Source organism: Mauremys mutica, chromosome 2 (genome assembly GCF_020497125.1).
Source record: "Mauremys mutica isolate MM-2020 ecotype Southern chromosome 2, ASM2049712v1, whole genome shotgun sequence".
Taxonomy (NCBI): Eukaryota; Metazoa; Chordata; order Testudines; family Geoemydidae; genus Mauremys; species Mauremys mutica.
Genome location: NC_059073.1, coordinates 228,101,226 through 228,127,034, shown reverse-complemented (window position 1 = coordinate 228,127,034; position 25,809 = coordinate 228,101,226). Strand labels below are relative to the sequence as shown.

General features: G+C 43.4%; 1 protein-coding gene across 15 annotated transcripts in view; it reads right to left on the bottom strand.

Annotated features, from left to right (window-relative positions):
• Positions 1-25,809, bottom strand: part of TBC1D5 (TBC1 domain family member 5) — a 503,676-nt gene that overhangs the window by 209,278 nt on the left and 268,589 nt on the right. For all 15 annotated transcript variants that reach the window (XM_045005374.1, XM_045005379.1, XM_045005375.1 and 12 more), the window contains 5 exons: positions 22,154-22,262; positions 20,057-20,146; positions 19,875-19,946; positions 12,115-12,182; positions 1,536-1,638 (listed from right to left, as the gene is read on the bottom strand). In XM_045005374.1, coding sequence (XP_044861309.1) covers positions 1,536-1,638; positions 12,115-12,182; positions 19,875-19,946; positions 20,057-20,146; positions 22,154-22,262 — 442 coding nt within the window. The remainder of the gene's footprint in view (positions 1-1,535; positions 1,639-12,114; positions 12,183-19,874; positions 19,947-20,056; positions 20,147-22,153; positions 22,263-25,809) is intronic.

The window sequence follows — 25,809 nt, the reverse complement described above, 5'->3', positions numbered from 1 at the left end:
CTTAGCTACAACGAGTCAGGAAAAAGATCTTGGCGTCATCGTGGATAGTTCTCTGAAGATGTCCACGCAGTGTGCAGAAGCGGTCAAAAAAGCAAATAGGATGTTAGGAATCATTAAAAAGGGGATAGAGAATAAGACTGAGAATATATTATTGCCTTTATATAAATCCATGGTACGCCCACATCTCGAATACTGTGTACAGATGTGGTCTCCTCACCTCAAAAAAGATATTCTAGCACTAGAAAAGGTTCAGAAAAGGGCAACTAAAATGATTAGGGGTTTAGAGAGGGTCCCGTACGAGGAAAGATTAAAGAGGCTAGGACTCTTCAGCTTGGAAAAGAGAAGACTCAGGGGGGACATGATAGAGGTATATAAAATCATGAGTGATGTTGAGAAAGTGGATAAGGAAAAGTTATTTACTTATTCCCATAATACAAGAACTAGGGGTCACCAAATGAAATTAATAGGCAGCAGGTTTAAAACAAATAAAAGGAAGTTCTTCTTCACGCAGCGCACAGTCAACTTGTGGAATTCCTTACCTGAGGAGGTTGTGAAGGCTAGGACTAGAACAATGTTTAAAAGGGGACTGGATAAATTCATGGTGGCTAAGTCCATAAATGGCTATTAGCCAGAATGGGTAAGAATGGTGTCCCTAGCCTCTGTTCGTCAGAGGATGGAGATGGATGGCAGGAGAGAGATCACTTGATCATTGCCTGTTAGATTCACTCCCTCTGGGGCACCTGGCATTGGCCACTGTTGGTAGACAGATACTGGGCTAGATGGACCTTTGGTCTGACCCGGTACGGCCTTTCTTATGTTCTTATTATGCTCATTTGAAAACCTTAAGTGCAAATGCTGAATTTAGCTTTCATCTTAAAATGAATGCACAATTGGTGCATTTGAAATGTTATCTTTTACCTTTTAACAGTAGGAGACTATTCGTTTGAGTAGATATTCTATCTAGTAATATAATGGAACTTGTATTAATATATATAGATAAAAATATTAAAAACTTTTCAGCTGCCCCGACTATATTGCATGGTATTTTTGTGCTGCAATATATGATCAATGGCCAAAGAGCGAACGTACAGTATATCTGCATCATGTTGTAGAAATCAAAGAATTTCAAACGTTATATATGTTGTAAAACTGCTTGATTAACCCTAATCAACCCTTCAACTTCTTTATATTGTTATTCAGTATCATATATTTTAACTGTGGTGCATATATCCATCTAAGCCCAGAAAAGCTTTTGGTTTAAAAGAGGTTGTTAATAAACATTCAGAAAAGTTGGAAGATAAGATTTAGCAGCTTACAGAAGACAATTTAAGGGAATGTCTTATCATGAGGAGGAAGCATATGTACTTGAATGAGCTTACTTTTCTTACCATGCAGCTGACAAGTAGCTCTTTGATTGCTTAAGCATTATGATACAACTTTGGATTCAATAAAAAATACATTATTGTTCAATCATTTGTCAAGCTCTATAGAAAATGTTGAGTCAATGGATGCCACCTGTATGATATTTTCATTACCTGTTTATAAAGCAACTGCTCATTTTCTCTAGCATAACAGAACAGAACATCTGTAAGAATTTTTCTCACACTCTCTTGCTGGAAATACTGCATTTCAGGAAATCTGAAAAAAGAAAAACATTTTATTAATGTAAACCACATAGCTCACAAAAACTACCTCAGACACTTGATTCAGATATACACCTGGGCATCTATAAACAGTCCTAGGTATGCTATTATATCTGTTCTCAGTTACCCATTTTCTCTGTGTATTGGGGCTCTTCTGGAATAACAATTAAAGGAAAAAGTTGCGGTATTTATTTTGGAAACAAAACTTTGTGAACCATATAATTTAGCATATATCAAGCCTCTAAGTATATATCACTGTGATGAAGTGGGACTGGTTTTAATGTTCCCTCTGAATACTGGGGGGGGGGGGGCGGCTCAGCTCTGGCCAACCCTCTGTCGCATGGCAACTAATGGCCAGGCCCTTCCCCCCTGCAAGGGGATGCTAAAGGTGTTGGAGAACAAAGAGATCAGGTGACCTCCTGGCCCGGGAAAGGAACAAAGCCCAGAGAGGAAGGGCTAGAGGGGGTTTTGGTAGTTTTTGGAAGCTGGCTGGAAGCTGGCTCGGGCCTCCCAGCGGGGCAATGGCCTCCCTGGGGCCCCAGATGGACCTAACTAAGGGGGGTCTTGTTGTCTGTACTGGCAAGACCTGTCGTGGACTGTGTTCCTGTCATCTCAATAAACCTCTATTTTACTGGCTGGCTGAGAGTCCCGTCTGACTGCAAGGTGGGGGTGCAGGACCCTCTGGCTTCCCCAGGACCCCACCTGGGTGGACTCGCTGTGGGAAGCACATGGAGGGGCACATGCTGAATGCTACGTGTAAGCTTCCTGCCCTAAATTTAGTCTGTTCCAAGAGATAGGAGGCTCCCCAAGGTCCTGACTGGCTTTGTGGGGGGGCAGTTCCAGAGCATCGCCCGGGGACTCTGTGACAACCACACTGAAGGCATAATACCCTATGATTAAAGACTAGAGTTATACAAGAACGAAATTAAATGGCAGGTATATTGTTCTAATTACCACATTTTTTGTAAGTAACCACGCCTGAAGCCGGGCGGGGGGAGAACACGTTGTCCAGGCTTGCTGCAGAAAGGTAGCAGTGCTTTATGGGGGGCGGGAAGGAGGTCAGAAACTGCTGTAAAAAGGTGGCTGGAGGTCAGCTTGGCGACTCTGATTCATCCCCTGGGAACGTAAGGGTGGATGCTTTTGAAAGGCATGGTGTTAGAAGCCCTTTTTCCAGGCAGCAAGCAAGGCAGCACTCACCCTCCCACCCCTCGAGGTGCAAATATCAGGTTGAGTTAGGACCTGCTGTGGGCATTGCACTAGTCACTCCTTTTTAGGAGGGATTGAAAGGAATTTTTCTCTCACCACCACATTGGCATAGGTGGAGTGGGGTTTTTTCGCCTTCCCCACATTGGGCATCAAGGAGGACCTATTATGGTGAGGAGGAAAGGGGGTTAAAGCTATATGTCACAACTTATTTTGTAAATGTGGGGCAGATGTCCAGTGCAGGTACTCCATAGGGAAGGCATCCAGTGACCAGATAAATGGCCTGGTAAAGGATTTGGAAAGGAGGTGCTGGTTAAAAGAACGGAATGGGGAGTGGTTCAGGGCTCCTATGATTGGTATGGGAGGGAGCCAACCCCCCTTTCTTATAGCCCACCTTACTCTTCCTACCGGGGGGGGGGGAGGAGAGAGAGAGGGAGAGAGGGAGGTGGGTGGTAAGGTCCAAGCCATGAGTTGGCTGGAGGATCTAGATGGAAAATGAAGGGGGGCTGATGGAAGCCCTGGATAGTGATTTCTATGAACATGGAGTTGCCTGCACTGCACACTTTTATCTGCCGGGTAGTCCCAGACATCTAATAATAAAGTTTCAGCCTGATTAAATCCATATCAAGTGTCTCCTATCCTTCTTTCGGTATAGCCAGACAATGTGACTGACCTGGAGAATCTAAGCCACAAGACAGTGTGCTATATAAGAACATGATGCCCACTGCCAGAGTTCCAAAGTATGGAGATCCCATGGCTTCTCCTTGAAGAGACCCCTGCTCAAGTAGAGAGTAAGAAGATAGAATGAGTGGACAGGGGAGTGGGGAAGCATTTGCCAAAGCAAGGAGGGAAGGCTCCTTCCCTCCTATGCCCAGACTCCTGCTGTAAGATCTAGCAAACCGGGGACTGCTGCTCTCAGGAGGCAGTATGTGACCTACCACATCATCTCCAATTGCTTCTACTTTCAGTTTGTGCCCACTGGTTGATCAGTTCTGCACTAAAGGGCTCAAAAATAGCTCAGGATGTATTCATGATATGGCAAAAGAGATTACTAAAACATTTGATTTCAGGAAAATGAAACACTGAAGAAACAAAAGGCCTCAAATAATTAAAATATACTTGCTTGAATGCTTTGAATGTGATTGAGGTTGCCAACTGCAACTGAAATATCAGGACTATCCTGCTATTTCAAGATCAGTACTCAGTCCTTATCTCCATTTGCAAGATTAAAAAATAGGCAAAGGAAGCCATTAAAAATAGTACAACTGATACATTCACTGATTTATAAATCGTCAAAATGGTATACAGAGAGTACAAGTGTGGAGATTAATTTATATCGAAGTTCAATAATTTGTGCTTATTTTTGTGGACTCTTAAGGTATTTTTATAAAAAGGGATGCTGTAATAAATGTTTTACTATGTCACAAGGATGTCTAGGAAACTGATCAAGTAACACATAAAACTCTGGGATCTGATCAATAGATAATGGGAGTTGCATTCACAACTGAAGAAATAATAGGGTTCCTGAAGTTCTTGAAGTCTAGCAAACTCCCATTTATCCTAGTCCTGTTGAAACTTTCTATGATGCCTAATCATCCTATGTCAGATTTTCAGAAGTGGCAGTCTGGGGGACCACCTTAATTTCAAGAAATCACTTGATACTTTTGCAGAAATAAAATTTATGACAGGAGAGAATGAGCTATGAACAAGTGTTAAAAAACTTAAGCGGGAAACAGAAGATGTCAGAAGGCTGGGGAAAATCCTATTGCCCAGCAATCCGAGGCAATGCAAATATTAATGTGTGACTACTGGCAAGCAATGTATTCCTGTATAATCTGCTACTGGAACATTCAAAGGAGAGGCAAATTGAAGGATTTAAAGTTATACAGAATGGTCCTCAAAAAATAAGCCCACACCAAAGCAGCCTGTATTTGAGAAGGCTCCACACTTGCGAGAAATAGTGACTGTTTGAAACAGAAACAAAAACAAAAGAAGAGGATACGGCGCAGAGAACTAGACAAAGGAACAGAACGGGGTGGCGAACCTGAGCTTGAGAAGGCGCCAGAATTTACCAATGTACATCGCCAAAGAGCCACAGTAATATGTCAGCAGCCTGCCATCAGCTCCCCGCCCCCCACTCCAAGAGCCTTCCACCCACTGGCAGCCCCGCCAATCAGCGCCTCCCACTTCCTCCCCGTACCTCCTGATCAGCTGTTTCATGGCGTGCAGGAGGCTCTGAAGGGAGGAGGAGCGAGGGCATGGCAGGCTCAGGGGAGGTGGCGGGAAGGAGTGGAGTGGGGGCAGGGCCTGTGGCAGAGCCAGGGGTTGAGCAGCGAGCACCTCCCGGCACATTGGAAAGTTGGCGCCTGTAGCTCCAGCCCCAGAGGCGGTGTCTGTACAAGGAACTGCATATTAAATTTTGAAAAGCCGCATGTGGCTCCGGAGCCACAGGTTGGCCACCCCTGGACTAGAAGAACACTTCAAAAGATAACTGAGAACTATAGTGTCTATTGGGCAGCAGACTGATTATTGACTCTTATTCCTGAAAGTCTGCTTATTTTTTCTATTAATTAAAATAAACACACAGCAGTGGCTGACAACTCTCAAAGAATGCTTTGTGTTTAAGTTTTCACTTTCCAGGCTGTGAATAGGTGCATATGTGAAACCTGGTTGTGTGTGCACAAGTATTTTGTGTATATTACATAGGAACAATGAACATAAAACAGTCATTCATATGTGTCTACTGTCCAGCTCTAAGAGTGTGAAAATGTAAACACAAGCTGCTATTTTGGTGTGATCACCCAAATATGGCAGGTTTTTCTTCTTTAACATTATAACACTGGGCAGATTATCAAGATTAACACGCCAAAATCAATTCTATTCAATTACTCATGGAAATGTTTTTGCTTCAGTTAGATTAAAAATGTGATACCGAGGGAGAGGTGTGAGAAGTTGAAGTTGTTCCTTTAAAATATTCAAAAATTTGGGCAAACATACATTTTTAACATATGACTGAACTGTGTTTTAAATGTGTATTGGAACAGCCTCTTCTAACCTTTTCCTCTATCATAGATGATAACAGTGAAAGAAGGCTATAGCAGAACAGTTGAGGGAGGAGATAAAATAAGTGAAATACTGCAGCATAGGGCTCATTATTTACACTTATTTTGTAAAGAGAATAGTTTTTTTGTTATTGTGCTGACCATTCAAAAGGAATTTGCAAATATACAATGGAAAAGATACATTAGATAGATAGAAGCTCAGATGGTGTTCAGGGGTTGGAACAGTTTAATTATCTCAGGTCTTTAGCATCAGTTCCTATGTCAGAAACTATAGCCCAAAAGGAAGCGTAACACGAAATATCTTCTTGGAGAAAGACAAGTGAGTGATTGTGGATAAAATTGTACAGTGCCACACATAATGGGGCCTCTAGGTGCTACCAGACTACAAATTATCCAAAAATAAAAGCTTCATGTAAAGTAAAATATGAACAGGGCATAAGGTACTCCAGTTAGCTCCTTCTATTTCTGGCTTTTGCACTGTCCTGTAGTGCCTGGCTGTGTAAGTTACTTAACTCTGTAGCTTAGGTTAACCAGCTGCAAAGTGGATACAATACTGCCAACCCCAAATGTTAAAAAATAATGAGAATTATTTGGAAATCATTTTAAAGACGAATTTGGTGTTCATTCATTTAGCTACCGGGTTTTGAGCCATTAAGGTTCAGTGGGATCACATTTTCATGCTTTTCGCCACAACCATTAGGGCTAGAATCATTTCTTTAAATGAAAACTCAGATTCTCACATATTCCTTTGATTCCAGCAGCTGAAATTAAGAAAAACACCAATTGTAATGAGACTTGAGAGAAAACTGAGAGTTAGCAACACTGTGGGTACTCACAAAAATAATAAAGACTTAATTATTTAATGCTTGAAAAATGCTTTGAAATCCTCAGATGTGAGCCACTATACAAATGCCAGGTATTGAGGCACAGTTAAAATGAAAATGGTGGCATTGAAGATAACAAGCAAGGTATTCGGCAGTGCCATTACTACGGATTTTAGTGTCCAAGGCGAGCAAGCATATTTGTGCCCCCAACTAGAGTCCTGCATGGGACTATTTTTTTTTAATCCCACTCCCCACAATACCTATTCCCACCTGCTCCCGCACTGTTTGCTGAATTTTTATCCCACATCCCACTCCCACTATTAAGGCAGCGGGTCCTGCAGGATCCCAATCCCAGAGGGCAGCGGAACTGGGATCTTGCAGGTCCTGCTGCCATAATAGCGGGAGTGGGATAAAAATTCAACAAGCAATGTAGGAGCAGATGGAACTGGGAGCAGGTATTGCAGGGCGGGATGGGAGCGGGATTAAAAAATAAAAAAAAAACAGTCCTCCCATGCTGCAAACAACATGAACGTCCCAGCCAGCAGCCTCCACTCTCCGGCTGCCCAGATCTGAAGGCAGCGCTGCCAGCAGCAGCAGCGCAGAAGGAAGGATGGCATGGTATGGTAACTGGACCCGTGGATCCCAGTCCCACTGCAGGTCTTTATCCCTTACTGTTTTTTTTTTTGTCCATCCCATTTTTTTTGCCTCCTCCCTCACCAGCTTTGTGCCCTAGGTGGCTACCCAATTCACTCTGCCCTGGTTATGGCCTTGGTATTCGGCTGAAGAATGTAAAATTTTCCTGGCATTTGATGGGAAAAATGTTAGACCAACAGTTGGAAACTTGTCTGCATTTGTAATAATCACATTACTGTAAAGGAAGGACACATCTGAGACTTCAAAGGTACAGTACAGCAGATGGCAATCAACGTAATTTAGGATTTTGAAGAGATTATTTATGAAGGACTGTTATTCAGCCCTGCCCTATGGAGTTTAGGAAAGAAAGAAAGAAAGAAAACTCAAAAATACACTAAGATATCTCTGAGTATCTAGCAATATCAGAGATTCTGGAAGGAAGGATAATAATGAACTCATGAATAAGCTGGCTGAAGTGTTAATTATGGTAAATGCAAACACAAGAGACCATGATGCATAAGAGAGAACTATCAGCTGAGGAAGAATTTTGCAGAGAACATTAGTGTACAATTAAAGTCTGTTTTAGAAGTACAGTCCCTTCAGATCAAAAGAAGTAGGAAACATTTTGGAAAAAACTAGGGTACTACGTCTAATTACAGCTCAGAGTGAGGATCACATTAAAAACAGGTATTTTTTCATCATGTTTTACTGCAGCTAGTGGGAGCAAATGAATGAGCACTGAAGTCTGCTTTAAAAAAATACTCTCACTTCATACAAGTGAAAGTCAGGGTGAGTGAATTGTTTTTCTAAAAGTTAATTTAAGATATTTAGGGGCTCCAGAGGCATATTTTTCTTTCTTTTCTCAGACATATCCCCCACCCTCTGCTCAACTGGGCTGTACTTTATCAGCATGGGTGGGAAAACCCCACCAAGGATCGCAGAAACTGCCAGAAATGCAGAAACTATTGCTACTATTTCAACAATTTGGGGTTTGGGGAGGAAAGAAAAGAAACTGTCCCTTTCCCCAGGAATATTGGGCTACCCAAAGACAACACGTGGCCTGTGAAGAAATGAGCGTATAGGCACCCCAAAAGAATTACGCCAAATAGGGAAGACAGCAGCAAGCACAGTGGGGGAAAGAGAAAAATACCTCTCCCCAAAATAAGAGGTTGAAACTATAGTAAAAAACAGAATTATCAGACACACATATTAACAAAATTTGTTGAGGAAGAGTCAAAACTGCTTTTGTAAAGGGAAATCATGCCTCACCAAGGTACAGAGATGGGCAACAAAAATTATTAAGGGTATGGAACAGCTTCTGTATGAGGTTAAAAAGACTGGGACTGTTCAGCTTGGAAAAGAGATGAGTAAGGGGGGGGATGTGATAGAGGCCTATAAAATCATGAATGGTGTGGAGAAAATGAATAAGGACATGTTATTTACACCTTTACACAACACAAGAACCAAGTGGCACCCAATGAAATTAGCAAGCAGCAGGTTCAAAACAAACACACCATCAACTTGTGGAACTCATTATAAGCAGATGTTGAAGGCCAAAAGCGTAAGTGGCTTCAAAGAGAGAATTCAGTGAGTTTGTGGTAGATAGGCCCATCATCTGCAGAGATGCTCCTTTCTTCCCAGCTCTCTCATAACCTTGGAAAGACTGACAAAGCTGCTCTCCTTCACCTTCCCCAACCTAAGTTTCTTTTCTTTGAAACAATAGCAGCTGCCACTATTTTTCTTCAGATATATAGATCTTGAAGTACAAATCCATTTTAGCAGCAGTCAGAGGTTCTATTGTAAAAGTGAAAACACAAGAGATGGTCCAGTGGACATTCCTACAAATTATTTTAATTTGGAATGTTTGAGAAACAGGTTCAAGACTGGCTATTCAGAATCCTAACTTAAAAGAAAAGAAGGTGATGCCAGTGAGTGGACTGGTATCTTAGTTTGAGTACACAGATGTATCCTCACAAAACAAAATCATTTGTACACATTTTATAGCATTAAAATAATTTTTTGCATCTGAGGTGAAACAGTGGGTTTCTGAGACAGAGAGCTGGGAAGAACTTTTAAAAGCTATGCTTTAGCTTCTACATATTTTATTAATAGAAAATACACCAGCACTGTTCTTTAGTGCATTTGCTGAATGACAGTAATTAATCATGACTTTCTTACATCTACTATGAGTAACTATTGTGTATGCTCAGATAGGAATTTCTTTTTTAGTGGAATAATAGAATACAGTATTATAGTGGCAGGCTGGTAGTGGCTGTTACATATAATTAAGTTTAGGTTAGTACTTTCGTTATAAACACCTATTTTCACAGCTTTCTGAAAAGCTTCTAATTTGAGGCAGAAACTAACCATGCTTGGTGGTTAAAGCTCAGAAGTGAATATTTCTGTATAGCTGCAGAAAAATCAATTCTGATACCTATCAGCTCTTGGATAGCGAAACAAGAAACTTCATTTCGATTTTCATCACGAATAACTTAAAATTGGCTTATCAAAAACCTTTAATACTTTGCTTGTAAATAGTTCTTATTAAGGAATAGGCCCCTTTCCCAGATTTAATTTGAAAAATATTCAAACATTAAATTATTTAAAAGTTAGTTCTGAATATGCTGAATAACCTGCTAAAATTTTAGCAGGGCTTAATAAGCCATGCTCACATTCTGACATTTCCAATGCAGTGTTCCAACTTGGCTTCGTGGAGGATTGTAAATGTCTGCTTGAAACATACACCATAATTCTCAAAAAATGCAAATTACAATTATATCTTTCTGTTGCTCTTTCAGGTATGCAGCTGCCATATTAACCCAGCCTTGTAGAAAAATGTTTTCAGCAGTAGAAAAAGTATGAATTCACCTCTCTCGCAGTCCCATTTATTTAAATTAATTTTGAAATTTAAAATTTAGAGCCTATTACAGAAACTCCAACCTAAAAAAAATCACATTTCTGTCCAAGTTTATTAATGCTTACTATTATTATACTTAAGATTACTGTAACTGAAAGATTAAAGAAAATGATTTTTTGCAGTTTTTCTGGTGTGGTTACTTTGTGATTGTGTATGCAGCTTATTTCTCAGAGTCACATGTATAGCAAGCTAATCCATTTACTCTGTTGGATTGTGTGGGTATTTCATGCAATAACAAGGTAAATGAAAACTTTTTTAAAATGTGAAAATCACAAAAATGGCACCCCAAACCATTTTAAATTTTATATTTATTTATGACATTTAAAATTGATAGAGTCCCATTAAATGCTAACCCTGACAGTTTAGCCTACCTTCCGCCAACCCATTTTTAATAAGAATTTAAATGAAAAATTATGAATACAACATTAAAAACTGTTTTAAACACAAAAGCCAGGAAATGTAAACTCTAACATTTTCATAGAAAAATTAACTCATTCACTTTACATATAACATGTTTTATGATTAGCAATTAAATAAGTATGTACCGTTTGTGCAATGTAGGTAAATTAATGTTACTATGAGAATGTTAACTTTCACATTTCATGACTTATTTTGATACCGATGACTTGTGATGAAGTACTGTTATTTTTGGAAGTAGACAACATTTTGGATAAATGGCCATGCAGAATGTTCATTATTCACATTTATTTAGATAAATGGACAACAAAGATATCCATTCATTGTGCTCTATTGCTAACATCAGAGCAGTATGGACTTTATATTCTTCTTTTACAATGGTCCTCTAACTACCATTATCTATCACTATACTAATGTTCATTCCCCACTTATAGTTTAGATATGTATATATTTTAATCTTAGAACATCCTGAACCATTTCCATTTACAAACAAAAATTACCATCTGTGAGAACTTACATTAAAGCATATTCACATTTTAATTATACTATAGACAAAAATGCATTCAAACAGGTCTAGGGATGGACACACAAAATATTCCAGAAACCGATATTAATGATTCTTCCTTATTGCTTTGTTTTTATACATTTATATAGTAAATGAAATGTGTTAAAGGTAAGGTTTTTTAAAAGACTGAGACCAATACTATCTTATTTCAAGTTATAAGTAAAATGTATACTACATAGTGTAGTGACATGTCACCTATTTAAAAAAACTATAATTGAATTTACTTAGATTTACACATTACAGTAAGTAATCCAATATTTTCAGGAACTGAGTATTCTAACTCAGAAAAGTTTCTAAACAGGAATAACCTCAGGGTCAAAAAGATGAAAGAATAGTCACAGAGATGTTAGGGCAAATTTTAAAAGGCATCTGTGACAAACAACACTAGAAAAATGATACTTAAAAATAGAAATGCTAAACTTCTCTCGATGAATGACATTTCTCACTAATTACATACTGCTTTTTATTATTGATTGAATAAGTGTTAAGAATTACAGAAAATCATCTGTTCAATCTTTTATTATGAACATAATTTAGTCAAAAGACCTGTCAGTTACTCTTATTCAATTTTTGTTTCATACAGAAAAATGTATTTTATATTTAATATAACATTTCCTAATATCTTAATTTAGGAGAACATCATTTCAATACCATCAACAAATCTCTAGAGTTTAATATTTAACTCAATACTTTTTTCTCCTTTTTGTCTCAAAGAAAACATTTCCATACACACACACACCAATCCTTGTACTGTAATGAAATTTTAGGTCAAGAAACACAAAGCAGTGTACATAGCATAAAAAAACAAAGTTAGAATTTTTAAAAGAAAGTTCCTTATAGGTCTACATACGTTCTTGTCACATCTTGTTCAATCATTGCTCGAAGCTCTTTATCCTGGAAAAATTTGTTCCAAAGGGACTGAAAAAAGGCAAAATAATTGCATGAAGCAAAAAAAATACTACAATACCTTAGTCTTGTACAGAAAGTTCTATCTGCAAAGTGCTGTAAAAATTTAACCAATTAATCCTCAGCATCGCTGGGAGGAAGGTATTATCACTATTTTACAGATGAAGAAACAGACAGCTAGGTTATTGACTTGCCCAAGGCCTCACAGTAAGTCAGTGTTGAGCAGGGATTAAAACTCATGAGTTTCTGGCCTTCCTAGCTCCATGCACAATCCACCGAAGCCGCGGGACCAGCGGACCCTCCGCAGGCACGTCTGCAGGAGGTCCACCGGAGCCGCGGGACAGGCGACCAGCAGAGCGCCCCCCACAGCGTGCCGCCCTGCTTGGGGCAGCGCAATTGCTAGAGCAGCCCCTGTCTCTAGTCCCTCAAATACACACTGCAAAGGAGAGTCTCATATGTGGAGCAGAAGGCGATAACTAATTATTAATGTAAAAAAGCCTAAACTGAAATATAGTTTAAGTTAACTTCAGTGACTTCTGTATCTGTATTTGTGCTCCTCTTTTTCCTCTGCCATCCAGGTCCTGTTCACCAACCCCTCCCAAAAGCTAACCTGAATGAAGATTGCTCATTTTACCTTTTCAATGGGTGGCTTGACAGTACTGATCAGAGCATAAGAGGGACAAAATTCACAGCAGATAACCAATTGTTAATTTATTTTACTATATTACTGTGTTCTCTTGTGTTGTATAGAGAGAGATTTGAAAAGACATTACACATGTACACAAAATATCAGAAGCCAAGAAATGAAAACAGGGACATCTACAGCCTTAACACATTTTATTTTCTGTAAACAATTCATTACCATGGTGGCTTATACTACACAAGAAACAAAGGGGAAAGTAAATCAATGTCTGCTAACTGCAGGAGGATAAAACTAGTATGGAAAGATTTTTTTATTTAGCTTCTATAACTTTTTCTTTAGCTTCTACAAACAGTGAAAAACAAAACAGACATTAAAATATTTAAATGTTTATCTGACATTGTCCCATCCAGGCTAACACTCTCTCTTCACCTAATTTAATCTTAGTTACACCTGCTTATATGAGACTCACATTACAATTTGAGTAAGGCCCTAGAAAAGAGTCTTTGCTGATCAGACACTGAGGGAGCAGGGAAACAGAATCCCCACCGCTAAAAAGGCCCAGGACAGCACAAAGGTGTGGTGGAACTGGCTACCCCATTGGATATAAGGGCACAGGTGCTGGATCTAGCGGTGCTGTTGCACTCCCTGGCTTGAAGTTTTTTCCATTATATACAGGGTTTACAGTTTGGTTCAATGGCTCTCAGCACCCCAACTACACAAATTGTTCCAGCCCCTCTCTATAAAAGGGATGCATAAAGGTGGACCACTGCTTTATTCCTACTTTTGATTTGGCACTGTGAATTTGTGGTGTGTATGAACTCACTTGGTATTTGCCCTGCCATATTCACTTTGACTTCTCATTAGCCTTTTTTCACCCACCATGCAGAAAGGAGGTTTGGAGTCCCTTTTGTACAGACCACCAATACAACAGAAATGCGATGACTCCAAGGCTTCTTTATAACTGGACCTACGTTGGGTCTATTGCATGTAAAGTCCCTCCCCGTTTATAGGCTATATATGTTCCTATTTTCATTATCTGGCTTTTGATGTTCTGTTTCATAAGAGACGGTTACTCACCGTAGTAACTGTTGTTCTTCAAGATGTGTTGCTCCTATCCATTCCAGTCAGGTGTGCGCGCCGCGCGTGCACGGCATCTCGGAACTTTTTTTACCCTAGCAACTCCGGCGGGCCGGCTGGCGCCCCCTGGAGTGGCGCCGCTATGGCACCCGTTATATACCCCAGCCGGCCCGTCCGCTCCTCAGTTCCTTCTTGCCGGCTACTCCGACAGTGGGGAAGGAGGGCGGGTCTGGAATGGATAGGAGCAACACATCTCGAAGAACAACAGTTACTACGGTGAGTAACCGTCTCTTCTTCTTCGAGTGATTGCTCCTATGCATTCCAGTCAGGTGAATCGCTTCCTTGCAGAGGAGGGAGGAGCGGGCTCCGCCCTGCTTGTTCACATAGAACATTGCTGTTGTATTGTCCATGAACACTGTCACACAGCGGCCTTGAAGGCGGGCGCGGAAAGTGCGACACGCCAAACGGATCGCTCGCGGACATTGATGTGGAGAGTGAGCTCTTGGGGCGACCAAAGGCCTTGGGTGTGAAGGTCGCCGAGGTGAGCTCCCCAACCGAGCGCTGAGGCATCCGTGGTCAGAGTGGCGGATGGGCGAGGAGGGTGGAACGGGACTCCGGCACACACGACCTCCGGGTCGAGCCACCAGCTGAGGGACTCGAGGGTCGGCCTGGTGACCGTGACCACCATGTCGATGGGGTCTCGATGCGGCCGGTACACCGACGCGAGCCAAGACTGGAACGGGCGGAGGTGGAGCCGCGCGTACGCGGTGACATACGTGCATGATGCCATGTGGCCCAGGAGGCGGAGGCAGGAGCGCACCGTCGTGGTCGGGAAGGTGACGAGGTCCCGGATGATGGAGACCATCGTCTGATGTCGAGATTGCGGTAGGCAGGCTCGGGCCAACAAGGAGTCGAGGACCGCTCCAATGAACTTCACCCGCTGTGATGGAATCAAAGTGGACTTCTCGGCGTTGATGAGAAGACCGAGGCGCTGAAAGAGGGACAGGATTTCTGTCATCTGGCCCATTACCAGCTGTCGAGACTGTCCGCGAACCAGCCAGTCGTCGAGATACGGGTAGACATGTATCTGACGACGGCGGAGGGCTGCGGCAACCACTGCCATGCATTTGGTAAACACCCTCGGTGCGGTAGCGAGCCCGAATGGTAACACGGCGAACTGGTTGTGTTGACCACAAAACGGAGGTAACGTCGATGAGGAGGATAGATCGCGACATGGAAGTAGGCGTCCTTCATGTCGAGGGCGGCAAACCAGTCTCCCGGATCCAGAGAGGGAATGATGGTCCCCAGGGTGACCATGCGAAACTTGGGCTTGAGCAGGCATTTGTTCAGCTCGCGAAGGTCCAGGATAGGACGTAGCCCTCCTTTCGCCTTGGGGATGAGAAAATAACGGGAATAGAATCCCCTGCCCCGCCTGTCTTGAGGCACTGCCTCTATGGCACCCACGCTCAACAGAGTCTGGACCTCTTGTAGGAGGAATTGCTCGTGAGAAGGGTCCCTGAAGAGGGACAGGGAGGGTGAGTGGGAAGGTGGGGGCGAAACAAATTGAAGGCGGTATCCCGACTGGACTGTTTGAAGCACCCAGTTGTCCGTTGTTATTTGGGACCACACCGAAAAGAAATAGGAGAGGCGGTTGTGGAAGAGAAGGGTAGGATCCGGTAGGGAGAGTGATGGGCCGTCCTCATGCGTCCCATCAAAAGGCCTGCTTGGACCCCTGAGGGGCCTTGGAAGAGGCCTGGCCCTGGTTACGCCGGTTGCCGGAAGGACGACGGCGATTTGGGCCCGGTCGCCTGCTATTGTACGGGCGGTAGCGTTACTGATTGAAGGACCGGGGGGGTTGCTGCCGGAAGGACCTGCGTTGTGGAGCCGGCGTGTGCATCCCGAGGGTGCGGATGGCAATGCGACCGTTCTTCAGGGTCTGGATCCGGGAATCAGTCTTCTCAGAGAAGAGACCCTGCGTGTCAAAAGGCAGGTCCTGTAACGTATACTGCACCTCCGGCGGCAGGGTGGAGGACTGCAGCCAGGAGATGCGCCGCATCGTCACGCCGGAGGCTAAGGTCCGAGCTCCCGAGTCCGCGGCGTCAAGGGCGGCCGTGATGGAGGACCTGGACGATTTCTTTCCCTCGTCCAACATTGCCGAGAACTCCTGGCGGGAGGCTGTTGGCAGGAGCTCTGTAAACTTCGCCAGGGACGTCATGATGTCAAAGACGTACCTGGCGAGGAGGACCATCTGGTTGGCGATGCGCATTTGCAGGCCTCCCGCCGAGTAGATTTTGAAGCCTAACAGGTCCATCCGCCGCGCGTCCTTCGACTTAGGCGCAGGGGCAGGTTGACCATGCCTCTCCCTGTCATTGACCGATTGAATGACCAACGAGTCCGGGGTTGGGTGAGTATAGAGATACTCGTAGCCCGTGGGGGGGACTGAATATTTGCGCTCGAGCCCACGAGCCGTAGGAGGGATGGACGCCGGCGTCTGCCAGAGTGTGGTGGCGTTCTTTTGTATTGTCCGTACGAACGGTAACGCCACTCGCACTGGAGCCTCCGCTCCGACCACATTTGTGATAGGGTCCTTGTCCTCCTGAACCTCCGCCACGGGAAGATCCATGGCCGTCGCCACGCGGCGAAGCAGGTCTTGGTGAGCCTTCAGGTCTATTGGCGGAGGCTCCTTGGTAGAAACTCCGGCCACCGCCTCGTCCGGTGAGGACGACGAGGACAAGCCCTGGATGACGACCTCAGTCGAAGGACCTGCGGACTGTTCGTCGACTGGTTTGGGCTGCATGGTCCTCTCGCGGTCAGGCTCGCGTGGTGGTGAAGGGGGCGGTCGGCTAACAGTCGCCTCTGGTACCCTGCGCTCGGAGGCAGGGGCCCTTGGGGGCAACGGCACCCCCTGAGACTCATACTGGGCCCATGGCACCCAGAATCCCCACTGCTGTGCCCCCTGAGGATGACCGTGTGGGGTAGGCGGTAGGAGTCCATTGCTTTCCGCCGCGGAGGCGACCGACGCAGGGCGGGATGGCCATGGCGGTGCCGAGGCACTGATGGATTGCGCCGTTGACTGAGGCAGTCCGGCCCCGGACGGTGCCGAGGATCGGTGCCGGTCTTCACGGTACCAGGATGGTGACCGAGACCAACGTCTGTCGCGGTGCCGGGAGCTCGATCGGTGCCGGGAGCTTGACCGGGATCCAGATCTGCGGTGCCGGGAGCGGCTCCGCGAGTCGCGGTGCTGGGAACGGTGCCGGGACGGAGACCTCCGTCGGTGCTGACGCGACGGCGATCGGGATCTGGTGCGACGCCGGGAGTGCGACCGGTACCGCGATGACGAACGGTACCGGGACTGCGACCGACGTCGAGACGGCGACCGGTACCGCGATGGCGAGCGGTGCCGAGATCGCGAGCGACGTGACGGTGACCTGCGGTGGGACCGGGCACGTGACCGGGACCGGGAGCGTCGTCCGTGCCGTCTGTCCGGAGAGGGCGGCCGGGTCATCATGGCCGGCTTTCCTGCAGACACGACAGCCCGCACCGGCGGTGCCGGGGGCCGGAGGCTCGGTGCCTCTATGAGCTGTATAAGCTCGCGCGCCGAGGAGAATGTCTCCGGCGTAGATGGCAGCCGGGGCTTGACCACGGTCGGTGCCAGGGAGCATGGCGGTGCCGGACTCGACGGCCCTTGCGGTGCCGGAGTCAACGGTCTGGTGCACGTCTTGTGCACGGCTACCGCGGGGGCCGCAGGTAGCGCCATCGTCATCGCTGCTGAGTCCTCCGCGCGGGACTTAGCAAGCGCCTTCGCCAGCTTGCGCTTCTTAGAGGGCGAGAGCGAGCAATGCCGGGTCTTCGGAGCCGCTGGCTGAGGCTGCGGAGCCACGGTGCCGGAGCGGCTCGGGGCCGCCGGTGTGCTCTGCACCGATGAAGTTCTCGGTGCCGGCGCGGACGGTGCTGGGGGCTGGAGCGACGCCTCCATTAGGAGTTGTTTTAATCGAATGTTCCGCTCCTTACGAGTTCGCAGCTTAAAGGCGGAACAGAAAGAACACTTATCTGTTCGGTGACCTTCGCCAAGGCAACGGAGGCAGGCGTCATGCGGGTCCCCGATTGGCATAGGCCTCTGGCACGATGCGCAGGGCTTAAAGCCCGGTGCCTTGGGCATGAGCCCGCACCGGGGGAGGAAAGGGAGGGGATACCCCCCTTACCTTATCCTAAACCTAACTAACTATCAAAAACTATCTACACTAAGTACTAAAGGAACTATATACAGAGAACAGTAGCGAGAGCTAGGGTGGTGGAGGACAGAGAGCACTCCACAGTTCCAACTGGCCGTCACGGGCGGTAAGAAGGAACTGAGGAGCGGACGGGCCGGCTGGGGTATATAACGGGTGCCCATAGCGGCGCCACTCCAGGGGGCGCCAGCCGGCCCGCCGGAGTTGCTAGGGTAAAAAAAGTTCCGAGATGCCGTGCACGCGCGGCGCGCACACCTGACTGGAATGCATAGGAGCAATCACTCGAAGAAGAACTGAATTGCTCTTTCAAATGTCTCTCTATACAACACAGGGGAACATAGTAATAAATTAAAACATATCAGTTATTGGTTATTAATTTGAGAACAAAACAGAAATGGACAGAACACTGCTCCAGCACAAATATCTGTAAAACAGATGCACCCATTCCATAAATCCAGCCAAATAATTGTATTTCTCTTGTGAATTATCATGAATTATTTAGAATATGTTAAAACCAAAATTTTCCAAAACCATAACAAGCAGGAAAAGTGGTGATTAATAAAATAGCTTAATGATATATTACTGTGCAATAGACACTACTAAGAACAACAGCTAAGATCTTCAAAAATGGGTGGCAAAAACTTAGGCTACTAAATCTAAATGTACACACCTAAGTGGCTTGATTTCAAAAGTGCTGCACTCCCACACCTCCTGCAAACTTCAATAAGAGTTGCTGGCTACTCAGCATTTTTTAAAATCAGGCCAAACGTGTTTTTCATGTTTTCGGTATTACTTTAAATTCTAGGTCTTTCATTTTGCAGGAGTTTCTCGATAACAAAGACTTAATTTCTCCTCGCTTGCGATGACCTATAGAAAATAATCCCCTACCAGCAAAGAGTACTCAAGACTCTAGAACAGTGGTTCTCAATCTCTTCTTTACCAGACACCTCTTCCATCCAGCAACACAAGAACGGCAGGGTGGATGCTAGCCTTTGACACCTGTTGAGAGTCACAGCACTGAGGCTGAGAACCCCCGGCCTAGAATGATAAGTTCACGCAACCCTGTGTGTAAAATCAAGTCTTTAAATGACCTCAAAGGAGTGGGGGTTGATGATCTTTTTCATCCCAGTTCTATCTCATTATACCAATTTTTTAACTATTAAATGGCAGAGAGAGAACATAATAGTAAACGTGTTTTAATAATACAGTACTGAAAGCAATTCATCCCACAATTTGACTGAGAATCTTCATGCATGGTAAATCACCAATCAACCTACAAATATTTTTCTGGACATTCTATCTAACCAACTCAATTGATATTAATGTACAGCATTTTACATTTATTTTGAAAAAATAAATAATTATTTTAACAGGCAATATTTCAAAATATGCAGCAAATCATTGTTAGTTCCATTGCATATTCACTTAGCAATAATTCATTTGGTTTTAAAAGTGCAGACATTTCAGTAAGAGAGCTGATGATACAAGTCATATTGCATGGCCAACCAACTAGCCAGATTCAGTGAAAGTGAAATCAAATCCCAATATACTTAGCTCCTGGAGAGGCAGCATACTTAGCTCCTGGAGAGGCAGCACCACTGCTCAACAGCGGCTCAATTTAGGAGTGGCACTATAGTACTCCCATTTAGTCTTCACAGGCCAGGAACTCTCTTATTGCCAATCTGATGATGAGCACCAAGATTTTGGTGGTGTTGTTGCATGCACAACATATGATACAAGTGAAGCTCAGCTTACCCCCTCATCCTGTGAAAGTGGATTATTGATGATCAGATCCTGCTGTCCAGCTTTCCGAGGGTTTGTAATATGCTGGGGGGGAAAACAGAACATGGTTTCTACTTTCAGACTTCTCTCATATCGGAAGTACTGTTCCAATATCCAGGCATAGGAGTGGAAGATGCTTTTTATATTCTACTTACTATTTCTTTAATCTTGTTATACCATGTTCTTAATTTTGAAGTTTTATTTATCCACTGACTTCTGTCTTGTGGAAGAACATTTAGAAACAGCTATCAACAAAGGAAAAGATGTATTTGTTAGAAAGAGAAGAATTTTCATTACCTTAATGTAACTTTCCAAATAAAAGTCCTATAGGACAGTCTAAATCATCTCAAGGATGACAAGTGGTATTAAAAAACAGATTCTACAGAAGTATGATACAGTAAAAAAACCTAGAAGTGATATCCAGGCCTCAGAATTTAATCTCCAAAAACAACTGATAAGAAGCTAGAATCTAATTCTGAGATACAACAGAAAGGTCCAGCAACAATCTATGGGGAAGAACCTCAGCTGGCATAAATTGTTAGACCTCCATCGAAATCAGTGAAGCTATGACAATTTACATCAGCTGGGGATCTGCCTTTACAGATTCAGGTTCCCAAAGCAGATAAAACATATAGGAAGAGATCAAAGTAGAAAAATACAAGCTTGGAGCTGCAGGCATAGCATGAATGGATATGATGCAACATATTTACAACCAATGAGATTACAGAAGAGAAGCTAGGTATTCAAAAATATATTCTATCTGAGATAAACTGGAAGGACAACTGTGGACCAAAAAAAACCCTCCACATTTCTTTGAGGTAGTTTACAGGCCTGACTTTGCAAGATGAGGTCCAGAAAATATGTAGTCTAAGCTCTGAATTTTATAGGATAAATGTTCTTTTATATTTGTGTGTTGGAGGATCAGACACCCAGGGATGTAAATTTCCCCCTTTGAACTGGGGAAGATTATTTGAACTAGATGTAAGATAAGGACAAACATAGTAGTATTTGCTCATTTTTAAAAGATGTAAAAGTTTTCTTTTTTAAAGATTCTAAACTATTCTTAAAATAGTTAGGAGATGCTGTCAAGAACATAAATGCCTCCAAACAATTCTTTTTAGAATATTCAATATTAAGAACTTAATGAAAACTTTGGACCACATTTTCAAACACTTATCCTAAAAATAGACAGTTTCCCAAATTAAAATGGCCTGATTTTCAGATGTGACAAGCCCCTCTTCATTTAATTTAAATGGAAGTTGTGAGTGCTCAGCACCTCTGAAATCAGGCCATTTTTATTTAGGTAGCTAAATACAGATTTAGGCAACAAATTCTAGGACACAAGGAGGAATAGGCTGGTGCAAAAATGTTTGGGTACAAATTCTGGGGCAGCCATTTTCCAGCCCATCCTGAAGAAATTTTTTTTTTATAAATTGTAAAACTGTTTAATATTGTATACATTCAATTTCTTACTTCTCTTTCTTTGGTTACTTTCACTTACTCCGTGTATTTTACGTTTCTTTTTGTAGGTCTTTGTGCTAATGTCAAGCTGAAAAACTTCCACCTCAAGTGAAGTAACTTAAATTATCACTCATCACATACAGCAAGTGTATTGGGGGAGACGTTCTCCTCTATCAGAGAGAGAAAGCTCTGACCTCTGTGTTACACATTACTGTAGATCTCCATCCTGTGTATCTCAATATTATTTATTTTTCCCAAGGAGGAAAAAAGGTTTCTGATGGCCTTCTTGTTTTGCATGACTGGAAGTTCCTACATTGTCCAGTAACTACAAAAAGGCCATGAATCTCCTAATTTTCTCATTCTTATTGGGAAAGATTCTCCAGTTGCTGCTTAGGGAGAGGCAGTATGTAGGTTATAAACAAGTCAAAGTTAGTCCCTAAAATATGAATTATAGGCCAAAGTCCCCCTTTTCACTCAATATGCATGTTTTCAATGTAAAAACAGTATCAGGAAACATGGATGTGTCACACGGAATTGTACACTAAAAATAAAATGCTACGCAACACAAAGATGTTTTTTCATATAAATCCTTCACTATCACCAGTAATTCAGCTTTAAGGCGACACAATATGATTAGCAAATGTCCTATGAATTATAAAATGGATAGGAAAACATTGGAATGAAGTCTCTTGGAAAATTCAGTAATTCTTTGCATCAATAATTTTCCAACGCATCAGGTAATGTGTTGATATATTGCAACCACAAACTGTAAATAAATATTTTCTTCTTACCTTCCAGCAAACACTACGGAACCTGCTGCTTCTCAGCTGCCCATTAATCCCCTTCAGCCGTATTGTTGCCAAGTAATTGTTGTTTACAAATAGTTCTTCCCATTCTTTACTACATGAAAGAAAAGAAGGAATGAACAATATTAAAAACCCTCAGCTGACTTAAGGGCTATATCACACTAAGTAATTTTGGATAAGCAGAAGGAAGGGAACTTTTTTAATGTATATATTTAGTTATGTACTGTTTCTGAACGCATGGCTGTCTTTTTGGACACATTTCTTCTCTGGATTTAATGAATATGTAGATCGCTATAATTATGCCAGCAACTGAAATTCATAATGTCTATGGAGGCTATTCCATTTTCTCTAAAATATTGGTACTGCAGTTCAGTGAATAAACAAGAAAAATGAATATTAATATAAGAACATTCATGTTTCAGCCATAGACAAAGAGGTACCTATTCCAAAAATATGCAACAGAAAAAGTATACTGTTGACTGTATTAGTTCCTCACATGACATATTTGCATAAATGAAGCTTCTTTTCTTCTTAATGTCAAGCTGGGCAGTTAAGCATAATAGAAGAGGACTTTCTTTAACATTTAGTGCTATTTACTATTGAAATCACTTCAACTTCTTTCTACATGATCAGTTTTAAAATTTTAACAGGTGCTAGCAAATTTAAAAAAACATCAAAAAATTAAAAAGCCTCACTGTATAAACTGTTAAAGGCAAGCTTGAGTACCTTGCAGTACCTATGGCTGACTAGATAAACAACCTAAATATGCCTCCCAGGAATGCAGACACCAGGGGCCTAACACCTGTGCCTCATTAATATACAAGTAAATCTGCTCTACTGGGAAACAATTGGAAATTAATTGTCCCAAACCATTTACTGAGTTTGAATAAAAGAATTAGACCTATATTTCCTACATCTTCCTCTGAATTGAATCTCAAGAATACTACTAGCCACTTGATGATCTAACTAAAGTAACCCAGACCTTCTCAGAAAGACTTCTTGAAGTCAGTCACAAATTCAAATAGTAATTTCACTGTAAATCATCAGGGACATATTCAGGGGCATATGTGCCTCAGCAGCGTGTTGTTGTTGTTGTTGCTGTTGTTAAAGTTATGTCCTTCTCTTAGGAGATTCACTTGGTTTCTTAGAAAGAAACTAAACCAGAAATGGAGAAATCACTCAATCTCAAGGTGTGATCATATCAGATCTCATTGCCTAAATAGGGTCAAGATAAGTCAGGCAGGTGCTGTAAGAACTTCTCCCCCCGCACAGTTCCTCTGAGAACATTCTGAACAAATACCCCTAAATGTGACTGTTGGGGTACTATGCTGGTGGAGATGTCATTTTTCAGTTAAGAAGAGGTGAATTTCTCATAGCATTGTTTTCTACATTAACAATTTAATTCAAGGCCCAGTTCCTTGGCTGCAGCTGAAGAGGTGAACAAAATTTGGGGTGGTGTGTGAAGGCTGCTTTAAGAAATCTTTGGGCTCCTCCAATTTTGATATGTCTGGGCTAAAGGTTGCTTTAACTTGTGCCATCTGCCAACAGCCCCAAGGGGCTCTAGGGTGACCAGACAGCAAGTGTGAAAAATCAGGGCAGGGGGTGGGAGGTAACAGGTGCTTATGTAAGACAAAGCCCCAAATATCAGGACTGTTCCTATAAAATTGGGACATCTGGTCACGCCTAGTGGGCACATATGGCAGCAGATTGCCAGCTCTGACCCCTACAATGTCAGCCAGAAGGGGGTATGACATGATAGAAGTCACTGCGCTGGCTCTATACCCAGGCCAGCTCCAAGTTTTTTGCCACCCTAAGCAAAAAAAAGTTTCCCATCCCCCTCCAGCCCAGCCCTGACTCCGCCCCATTCCAACCCCTTCCCCAAATCCCCGGCCCCTGTCTCTTCCCCCAGGCAAGCCGCATTTCCCCTCCTACCCTGCCCTCCCAGGCGAGGAAGTGGGGAGAAGCGGAGCGGCGGCGCGCTTGGGGGAGGAGGGAGAGATGAGCTGGTGGGGGGAGCGGTTCCTCTGCCGCCCTCCCCGGGTTACTTCCTGCGGCCCTCCCCGCGTCCCCCACTGCCGCAGCTCACCTCCGCTCCGCCTGCTCCGCTGAGTGCGCCACCGCCACTCTGCTTCTCCCCCCTCCTTCCCAGGCTTGCCGCAAAACAGCTGATTCATGTGGCAAGCCTGGGAGGGAGGGGGGAGCAGGCAGCAGTGGTGAGCTGCCCCCCCCCCCCGCAGGTTACTTCCTGCGGCCCTCCCCGCACCCCCCGCCGCCGCAGCTCACCTCCACTCAGGGCCCGCTCCTGGCTTTTTGCACCCCAAACAAAAAAAAAAAAGGAGCCGGAGTACTGCCCCAAGCACATGCTTGGAGCGCTAGTGCCTAGAGCCAGCCCTGTCTATACCAGAGGCTCTTGCTTCTAGGCTGGCTATTCTGGCTTCAGGGCTGCTTTGTGCTGGATGTGTAGTGTAAAGTAGACACAGTTTAAGGGAGAATCTGGCCCCCGTTTAAATTTAAACATGGGTAACTACAGTATTCTGCCTACCTAAATTCCCCTGTGGTTTCTACTGGATACAGTATTTTTCATTTCCTTTCCTAACCAGTTTTGTAGCATCACTGATACCATTATAACAGCTGCCAAGCAGAGCTTATTATATACACACTGGGTCAGATGCTGGTGTCAGTTACAGTTTTAAAATGAATTATATTCACTTAATTACTCTGCACTGACATGGCCATGTCAGCTAGGGTGACCAGATGTCCCGATTTTATAGGGACAGTCCTGATTTTTGGGTCTTTTCCTTATATAGGCTCCTATTACCCTCCACCCCCTGTACCCATTTTTCACATTTGCTGTCTGGTCACCCTAACGTCAGCTGAGTTAGTGCAGAGGTAAGCAAGTGTAACTGAGAACAGAATCTGTCCCAATATGTTTATTACAGAAGTTGCCAGCGGTGACGGCTTTACAGCAGCTATTTTTTTTTAAAGTCTCACTATAACTTAGATTTCACATATCAGTAAAACTTCCAAAACATTCCTCTGCTTTTGTGCTGAAAATTTCTAGGCTTGCTCTCTGCTCAAGTTATTTTGGAAAATTTGAGCAAAATGACTTCAACAGTCTGAGTTACTACAGTGGAAATGATATATTTTTCTCTGTGTAACTAAATTCTGAAGACACGTTTTCAACAGCTACAGTAAAACCGCTGAAGCTGAAATCTGGCAAGTACAGAATCCACACCCTGTTTGGAAGTTATAAGCAACTGCAAAAATTACTCTGAGCACACTCAACAGCAGAAGTTAACAAAGTTCTGCCCCCGCTGGACATCACTCAACAATGCTCTTTGACCAGCCAGGCATGCACAGAGGTCGCTGCTCAGACATTTTACATGATGGAAATTTAACATTTATTTGGAATTTAACACAAAATAAGCCAGGAAAACTAGCTTTAAATCAGAGACTGAAGAAGATACGGTGTTTTAAAAAAAACATAAATCCCACCATTTTCGGGCTATTTACTATATTGGCAACATTCTACAATATTCAGCAAATATTTAGCTTTCATTTTTAAAAAAAGATTTTTTAAAAGATTTCCTTCAAAGATGATGTATCCTCCACATAGTAAACTCACACACAGGTGCTTTGTT